This window comes from Belonocnema kinseyi, chromosome 6 (genome assembly GCF_010883055.1).
Source record: "Belonocnema kinseyi isolate 2016_QV_RU_SX_M_011 chromosome 6, B_treatae_v1, whole genome shotgun sequence".
Classification (NCBI taxonomy): domain Eukaryota; kingdom Metazoa; phylum Arthropoda; class Insecta; order Hymenoptera; family Cynipidae; genus Belonocnema; species Belonocnema kinseyi.
The window spans coordinates 93,016,197-93,025,850 of record NC_046662.1 but is presented as its reverse complement, the minus strand read 5'-3'; the positions used below and the strand labels follow the sequence as shown (position 1 = coordinate 93,025,850).

The following is a 9,654-nucleotide window of genomic DNA, read 5'->3' as shown; positions in this document are numbered from 1 at the left end:
TAAATTCCTTAAAACTGTAATCCTTACATATTGTACCATCATCATACCATCATGTATTCACTATACGGTGGAAGTAAACAATAAGCTGAAATTTTTGATTGACTTTTACATTTGGTTTTTAATGAGTTAAAATTATACATGTATAACTCGAGGGGATTACAAGTGGATTTTTAGTGTACGCTAGATTTCAAAAGATTTTAAATATATCAATGAATTGCGCAAGAATTATTATTTAAATTTTTAACGTTTTTTAAGTAATTTTTTAATTTTCAATTCAATATATCAATTATTTCTAAATCAAGGGATTTCAAAAAATTGAAAAGATTAACAATGATTCGAAAGGATGTGAACAAATTTTAAGAGATTTTAAAGGATTATAAAGTATTTTAAAGAATTGCAATACGTTTAGTGAATATAACGAGATTTCTACACTTATTTAGAGTTTCGTGAGATTTTACGGGATTTCAACAGATTTTGGAAAATAACCAAAGTTTTTAGATAATGCAAACGAATCCAAAAGGTGACGAGAGATTTCACAGGTTTTAAATGAATAAACATATTTAAGGAGTTTGAAGAAATTACCTAGTTCAATTTTAAGGACTCTCAATTATTAATGAATCTAACCGATTTTAAGGGATTTTAAGATACTTATTTAAAGATTTTTTTTTAATTTACTGGAATTTAAAGAATTGTAACCTATTTACTACATTAATATCGACGGGTTGTAGAGAGTTTCGCAGGATTTCAAAAGTTTGAATGGAATTTTAAGACATTTCCAAATATTATAAAGTATTTTAAGGGATTTTGAGTAATTTTAATTGTTTTTAAAACTTTTTAAGGTATTTCAAGAGATTTAGAGAGCTTTCAAGATCTCGCGATATAGTGAAAATTTTCATGTAAACTCAAAAATGTTAGTAAATTTTTAGAGGTTTTAAGAGACTTCCGTGAATTTTAATGGATTATTAGTATGGTTTTTATAGGATTTGGAAGATGGTATGAAATTTTAAGAATTTTATTGAATTTATTAGGATTTCTAAAAAGTATATGTGGGGTTTTAAGGGTATTGAATACATTTTAAACGATTTTAAGGTATACAATTTCGGATGATTTCGAAATACTTTAAACGATTTACAAGAATTGGAAAGATTTTCAACGACCCTAAAAGATTTTTAAACAATTCAGAGAACAAAAATGTACAGTAGATGTTACAATTATTCTTTAATTAACCAGTACTGCTTTGCCATTTAATTCTCAATCTTGATATTTAATATTCAATCAGCTTTATACGAAAATCAGCGCTGCAAGATTACTTTTTTTTCTTTTAATGTAAAGTTTTGCAAGCAAAATACATTTTCTTTTCAAAAGTATCTTTTTCCCGGTGAACTTGAACTCTGAATTTTAAGTGAAACCTCTACCCGGCCCATTATAACACCCATAAAAAATAATATAAACATTATTCACGATGAAGGGAAAAGATTTTTGTTACTTGACAACTGAATTATAAATTGCGATCTTGATATTTGCACAGTGAGCAAAAATTCAAATGGCTTTCAGTAAAGTGTATATGAATTTAAGAAAACACATTAATCAAGTCTGAAATCAATATATTAACCTTCTTCAATTTAAACATATTTCTGTAGAATTTGCGTTTATCTTCAAATTGAAGTTCATTTGTTAATTTAAAGTGTAACATTTTCGAATCTTCTGATCAGCATGTGCAGTTTATCTTTATAAAAGCTTTAAATAAGAGGGAAAAATGTCTTCAAAATCAGGAAATGTATATCCCCAGGCGAAAGCATGAATATGAAGGAGGGTTATAGTCGATGAATAATTTCTGAAAGCTACTCAAGAGTTTCACACCCGCCTTTTTGCTATATCAAGGAAGCGATCCTGCTTCGTCGAGCTAAGAAAGTTCCTTTCTTAGTTCGACTGAGTAAATGTTTCATTAACAACTTCCAACGTGGGCCTCTGTAAATACCGCAAGTACCAGCAGAAAGCAATTTTCGAGTTTACATTTTTCCACCGGACAAAACGTACAAACCTTGAATGTAATGTACACTTTATTGTACACTTTATTCAACTCTGCTTTGCCAGACTTTTTCCGGGACATAACTTCTGAACAATTATTTTCGAATAATCCAGTAAATTAAAATTTTCTTAGTCGATAAAGATATTTTCAAACAAACCGAATCAGAGCCATATATGGACTGTTCAAAAACTTCATCACGCTATTTCGAACACATTTTTCACCCCTCCTCTTCTTCGTCAAAGTCCATTATACAAAAACTGAGCCGCTGGAGTCACGTCAAAAAAAAAGAACCCCCTCTCCGCAAGTCGTAAAGTTTTCTGAATTAATTTTTAGATAAAAAATATATTATTATTTTAGCAGACTTCACAGTTCAAAAAGCTCTAAATACAGGGAAAAAATGGTCGCTTTTCATGAAAAGAGGGGGATAATAGGGGAATACATTATTTTTAATCAATTTAAGTGTAACATAACATATTGAATAAATAAATAAGTAAATTTTTTTAGAATGTAGTTGAATTTTCAATATATAAAAATGAAGTTTAAGTCAAACGGCCAAATTAAACAAAATTAATATTTAACCAAAACCAGTTCAATTTTCCAGCAAAAGGAAAGTAATTTTTTCAGAAGACAGTTAAATTTTCAATGCAATCAGACGAATGCATAAGTAATCATCGTGGTTGAGATGGTATCGTGATTTTCATATGGGCCAACACTGCAGCCTTGGCTGCCACGCTGACGCGGGCTCGATTCGCGGTTCAGGAAGCGAGGCTGGCTGTATTTTTCAGAAAGCTTAGCTTCTGTCCCTTAGTATACTGCCGAGCGATACCCTACAGTTTATAATTAACCCTATAATACAGTTGCTAATGACTCTGGAAGTTGATGCGACCATAAGCATTCAATTAACAAAAAAAAAAGATCAGTGCTTACTAAAATATTTTAGTATTTAACAAAATAATTAAATTTTCAACAAAGTAATTAAACATTTATAAAAAATAAATTGTTAACAAAATAGTTGAACTTCCAACAAAATTGATGACTCTCCAACAAAAAAAATTATATTATAAACTCAGGATTTTAACTGTCAATCATGTAATTGAATTTGCATTAAAAAAAGGTTACTTACAACCGAAGAATACAATAGCTGTTATTTCAGTCATAAACTTGTTTTAATGTCACCTTAAAAACAGTCAGATTCAACAAAAAGATCAATTCTCAATAGAAAAGTTGACGTTTTAACCAGGGAAAATTTTCCAGGCAAAAGAAAATTTTAACCAAATTCTTAAGTTTTTATATCGAAAGGGCAAATTCTCTAGCAAATAGTTTAAACTTTCGACCCTAAAATATTAATTTTCAATCAAAATATTCATTTTGAACCAAATAGTTGAATTTACTACAAAAATAATATAAATTTTACACAAAAAGATGAATTATCAACAAAGCAGCTGATTTTTTCAGCCAAACAGCTGATGTTTACACTGAAAATTATAATATTTCTACCAAGTAAAATCGTTAAATTTGCAGTGGGAAATATGCATACTCAGCAAAATAAAAAAAGAATCAAGAAAATAGTTAAATCATCGACCAGAGAAATGTATCTTTTACTAAAGAAATTAATTTTTGACAATGTGGTTCAACTTTCAACCAAATTACATCATTTTTAATAAATCGGCTTGATATTTTTCAACCAAAAAAGATAAATTTATAATAAAATACATCAACTTTCACCCAAATTTTTGAATATTAAATTAGAAAAGATCAAGTTTGAAGCAAAAGAATTTTTCACCAGATAGTTAAATCTTCTGTCAAGAAGCACCAAAAAAAGTACTTGGAGATCATTAATCCTATGATTATGGTTTAGAATTTCTATCTAACATAATCAAAAAATATATTCCTCTTTATGCTTTTCGCGGAGTTTAAATTTTTTCACAAAAAATAAGTCTTTTGCGAAAAAAATGTTTAAAATGGAATTTACATTTTATAGGTACATTGAAAAAACACATTTTTATAAAAAAAGAATTACTGTAATAATCAATGTGAATTACAACCCATTATAAGCTGGAATAAACTTATTTCGACTAATATTCATATTCTTTGCATAATCTAGATTAAATTTTCTGCTACACATATTAATTAAAGTTCATTTAAGCTTCAACTTGTTGAAATGCATTGATTTTCGATTATAGGCAGATTACTTTATGTGTACAAAAAGTGGATTAGCTCAATTTTCTGGTAAGAAAATTATTTATCAGCAGCGAAAAAAAAATTTTGCTAAATAGTTAAATCCTGAAACAAGTAGCCGATTTTTTAACCAAAAAATATGAATTCTCAACTATAGATATAATACTCGTAGTAAACTTTTTCATTGAAAAGAATTAAGTTTCAACATAAAGTAGTTGAATGATCTTATTGAGTTCTATTAATTCAGATCGCATTTGAACGAAAAAATAAGACAAGGGGGAAGTTTCTTGTAATCACAAAAAAAATTAATTCTTTTGCAAAACAGTTAAGAGAGGAATAGGAAAAAGAGTATAAAGTACTATATATTTAGATGCTTCACTTGAAAAATAGAATTATTAATTTTCATTTTTCCCAGCATTTTGAAAAATTATTATACACATTTATATTTTCCATTATGATGTTATATTCTGCATTAACCCCGGTACCAACACTAGTAGTGTTACGTGGGTTTTGAACGGCCGCTTTGATAATTTCCTAGCTTATTTATTATCATGATAATATTTTTTAGTTTATAGGAAATTAAATTTTTTCATACCATCGTTGATTTCCGTTGTATGCTCCATAGTTTCAACTTTCTTTTCTATACTTTCTTCATTTTTCTTTTCGTCTTCTGCTTTCGGTACATCCTTTTTCTTTATTTCTTTTCCTTTTGCTTCAGTTTTCAACATTATATCACTCATCCGTAAAACAAGATTTATCTGAGAAAGGAGCCAGTATCGCCATTCGAGAACCTCATCACCTACCATTGACAACCAACAACTCCAAACACGGAATTTTTCCGATGGAACCGCAATCAAACGATCCATTGATTCTATAACTTCCCTGTAAGAAAAAGATAAAAGTTCAGATAAATACATTTCCACATACAACTTCAGCTGTTTCTAACTATTTTGAAATTTCAGAGTTTCAACTTCAAATAGTTTGCTTTCAATCATTCTTTTCTAATTTACGATTAGTTAAAATAATTTAAACTAACTAAATGCTCAAGAGAAACCATTTTTTAAAATACATACTTTTTATTTTTGCTTACTGTACGTCTTTTCTTCCACTTTGATTATAAATTTCACATAAAAAATTGAATACTTAAACATTCAAAATTTTGAAAATGTTTTGTTTCAAGAAACAAAAACAAAGTTTATTATTGTCATCGCGCCTAGAGTAAAGCAAAAAACAAATTTTTGATAGTTTCTTCCAAGAAATATTTATCATTCTATAAAACATTAATAGAAAATGCCAAACATACCAAGAAAATATTTATCCTATTTCTTGGCAATTTTTCATTGGTTTTTGGTGAGTCAATAAACATCTAGTTTCAAAATTCGAAACTAAAGGCATGAGATATTGCTTCTGCAGTTGACCTTGAATTTCAAAGCAGTGGAATGGTACAAAGCCCTCTTCAAGTTTATAATTTCTTTTATCTCAGCTCAAGACACTAATCGAAGGGTACATTCAAAAAGTTTGAAAATATACCATAGTGGATATTTCGCAATTTGGAATTCCGTGGAAACGTTGTGGAACTACTGTTTCCTGTTTTTGTGTGGCCTCTGTTTGCGTCACTCAACCTACACCTTGGACTAAAATTACCAATAGTTGATCGTCAAACTATTTCGAGTGAGATTCACAAGAGGAAGAGTTTAAGCACGACTTTCAACATGTAGAGAAAAACAAAATATCGAAGCTAAAATATAGTAAGCAGGCCTTTGAACGATTAAAATTAGACTTAGGAACCCCTTATAATTATATATGAAAGTATTGTTAATTTCTAAATACCGAACCTAATTTTATTTTTCTATTTAACTATTCCTAATTCTTCCAATTAAACCAGAGAGTTAACAAAAAGCAGTTACTATTTAAATACAGAAGCAGGTGTTAAAAATGATGAAAGGAAATCTGATATATTCACATATTTTCTACTCCTAGCTGTTGCAACCGCAACGTTGGAAAAACATTTCACAATAAACAGATTTATGTCGTCGTAAACCATTTTCTTGCAAATGCTTCTTACAAAAGAAAGTAGAAATCAATGTCGACTTTTATTACCAACTCTTATCAAATACACTCAAAGGTATTGTTCATGCATGTGCCATAAAAAATTCGCACCAAGTTCCGGAAAGTACTAACCTCCGATAAATTTGAAACTGCGTACATGCATGTATTTTCACTCGCTGGTTACGAAAATGGCACTGAAAATACCTGCACATTTATTTTTCAAGTTTAAATCACCAAAAAATAAAAATTAAAAGTTATAGCTCTTTTGTAAATACACCTTTCATGTCATAAACATTTTTTCAACAAAATAATTTTTTTTAGCAAAGAAGGAAAATGTAGGTGCAAAAATAGAATTTTTTTTAATGGATCTTGTCGCACTCTTTTTCCTTATGAAATGTTCTAGATGAGATGGCATGTGAGCTGCGTTATTTATATGAAAACTCACAGGATTATCATCTTGCCCCTGTTGAAACGTTGAAAAGGGGAAGTTATGTAACGAAAATTGTTTCTATTACTACTAACAGGGGTGCATTTCCGCTTCAAATGATACGTTGGAAAGGGGAAGGATGAAAAAATTTCGAATAGTTGAATCCCACCGTTTTCTTTAGATTCCATATACATATGCATTTTGACTTGTTGATTATGAATACCACAGTGAATATTGGCAAAAAGACGATTTTCAGAGCGAAACCATAAAACTACCATCATAATCATGGTTTTTCATGTTTATCTGAGCCAATACGCACAATTGTGCAAAATTTACAATTAAAAGTTGTAGTACTCATCGAGATACAAATTTTTTGTTGCAATATTGCAATATTTCAGTATACTCGAACCTTCCCGCGGTAAAAATCGTGTGTAGGTAGTGAGCCGAAGCCAATTGAGATACAATGTAAAAGCAACATCGAGTGTACAGATAGATGTCACAGATAGATTTTTGATCAACCTATAAGAAATTGGAAAGGGGTATGGGTTTCGCACCTTCCTAACCCTCATAAGACGTTGGCAAGAGATAAGTGTTTGACCAACATTATATCTGTGATCATTCACAGGCATGCCTTCCCGCCCGCATGAGACGTTGGAAAAGGGTATGGATTTTGCCAACATTATTTATGTGCCCAGTCAAAAGGGTTCCTTTCCGTCCCATGAAATATTTAAAAGAGGTTAAAAATTGAGAAATTCGACTTACATATTTGGTGGAAGGAACTTGATTCCAATTTTCTCGAGTGAGGGTGTCAAAGTTATTCTGTCGCCCCTTTTTTTTCTTCGCTCTTCCCTTTCTGGCCATCTCCTTTCTCTCTCCATCCTCTCGATCTCAATTTCCTGCACGAAGATATCTCGTTAATCGACCCCTTCAACTACTACTTTCTAATCGAAAAGCTTATAGTCGATTAAAATCGTGAGTACTGGCGTCATCCCTTTCCAAATGTGTTCTTCCAACAAAGTTTTTGATTGGTTTAAGGGCGTAAAACGTTATGTTACAACGCGAAATATTTTATATTACATAGGTACAGGAAATATTCCAATTTGAAACAAATTTACCATTGAGAATTATTTCTAGTGAATTTTGAGGAATTGAAGTTGCAGACAGATATTTTAAGATCTCGAGCATTTAATATTCAATACTTTTTGAAACACCCACCTCAAAAGAAAGGATTTTCGTGCAAAGTGCTTTAATGCTGCAGACTGTGTGAGAATAATATTGGTACATTCGCACTTCAAAAAGCATATATTTTACGAATTGACGTCATACAGGATCGGAAATTTAGTGACAAAGTATATAAAAGTGCTAAATAATTTTCTTGGAAAGATTTTTCAAAAAAGCTAGTGATACATATGCGCACAGACAATTGTGTGATTGCGTCATTTGCCCTCAGCTCTTCTCCCGCATCTACATTTGCCCATCTTTCGCCTTATATCAAAAATATTTCCATTTAATGTATTAAAACATTTAAAAAATGTTAAATTTTAAAATACAGTTTTAAATCAGATGTTTCAAAAAATTTCATAAAAATTATGTAGAAATTTTATTTATTCAAAGTTAGTACAGGTCGGGAAATTTCATAAAGTTATTGAAAATCATCCTTTCGATTAATCCCCATCCCATCATGTAAGATAGTGTAAGATTGGCTCCAAATAAACCTCAAAACTTTAATAAGATTTGATGAACCTGGTTAATGCACATTAGGGTGGTCCAATAATGCATTGGAAACATTATTTTTCGAATTTTAATGCATTAATGCATAATCGAGTTGAAATTTGACACTTCTCCCAAGAATTAGATGTAGAATACAAATGAATATATAATTTTGATATCCTTTTTAATTATCACCTCCTAAGTTCGTTTCACAATCTCCAAAAATACCCTATAAAAGAAAATTTTTTTTTTGTGAGCTTTTGGTTCTAATTATTACTTTTTTGCGCTAAAAAAATTAAAATCGCTTCTAATACGTCAAATACTATTTTCTACTCAAAAATATATGTTCACACAAATTATTTAAACAATTTATTAATATTTTTAGGTAATGATTAATTCAAGGTAGCGATAATAATGGTTTAAACCATTTTTTATAACAATCTTCTCCTATATTAATGCTAGATAGTTCAGGTCTTTTCTGAATTTTTTAACATTTTGTCCGCTCTTCACAAAGGCAGGTTGCAATTTGATCAAACTAATGGTTTTAATAATTTATTATTGTTTGCAACTATCTTCTCTTGAATAATTATTGCAAGGTCGCGGTTTTTTTCAATTTATTCAACTTATTTTCAAGTTTACAATTACAGTGAAATAATCATTAATTTAAGTTAACAAGTATAATTCTTTCGATAATTGTTTTAATAACAATCTTCTCCTATATTAGCGCTCGATGTTAGAGATTTTTTCTGAAATATTCAAAATTTTGTCCATCTTTCACTGAAGTGAAGTATTAATTAATGTAAGTGAACTTAGGTAATTGTTTATACAATTTTTACTATTCTTTATAAGTATCTTCTCCTACATAATTGTTAGAAAACTACGATTTTTTCTGAAATTTCAACTTTGCTCTATCTAGTTGATTATGAACAAATAATGAATAAACATTAGAGAAAATCATTTTTCAAGACATCTCTTCTATTTTTGTGAATATATTATTCTGGCATAAAAAGATATTTGAAATATTATTCAAATTTTCTATTGAAGAAGTTCCTTAAAGAAGATACAAAAAATAGTTGTATGAGAAAATTATTTGTTTAAACAATTATTATTGTTAAGTGACATTAATTATTTCCTCTGTATAAGTGAAAAATGGACAAGGAGATCACTATTTCAGATAAATCGCAACTTTTTAGCATTATTCAAAGAGAATGTCATTAAAAATAATAATATTTCAAAGACTTAGGCCTAAAATAAGCACATA

The 9,654-nt window shown here is 29.5% G+C and overlaps 1 protein-coding gene across 6 annotated transcripts in view; it reads right to left on the bottom strand.

Annotated features, from left to right (window-relative positions):
- LOC117175064 overlaps positions 1–9,654 on the bottom strand; it is a 106,239-nt gene that overhangs the window by 31,802 nt on the left and 64,783 nt on the right. For all 6 annotated transcript variants that reach the window (XR_004467426.1, XR_004467425.1, XR_004467427.1 and 3 more), the window contains exons 5-6: positions 7,446–7,579; positions 4,803–5,089 (exon numbers count right to left, since the gene is read on the bottom strand). Coding sequence is in view for 3 of the 6 variants with exons in the window: in XM_033364607.1 (XP_033220498.1) it covers positions 4,803–5,089; positions 7,446–7,579 (421 nt within the window). In the remaining 3 variants the exon portion in view is untranslated. The remainder of the gene's footprint in view (positions 1–4,802; positions 5,090–7,445; positions 7,580–9,654) is intronic.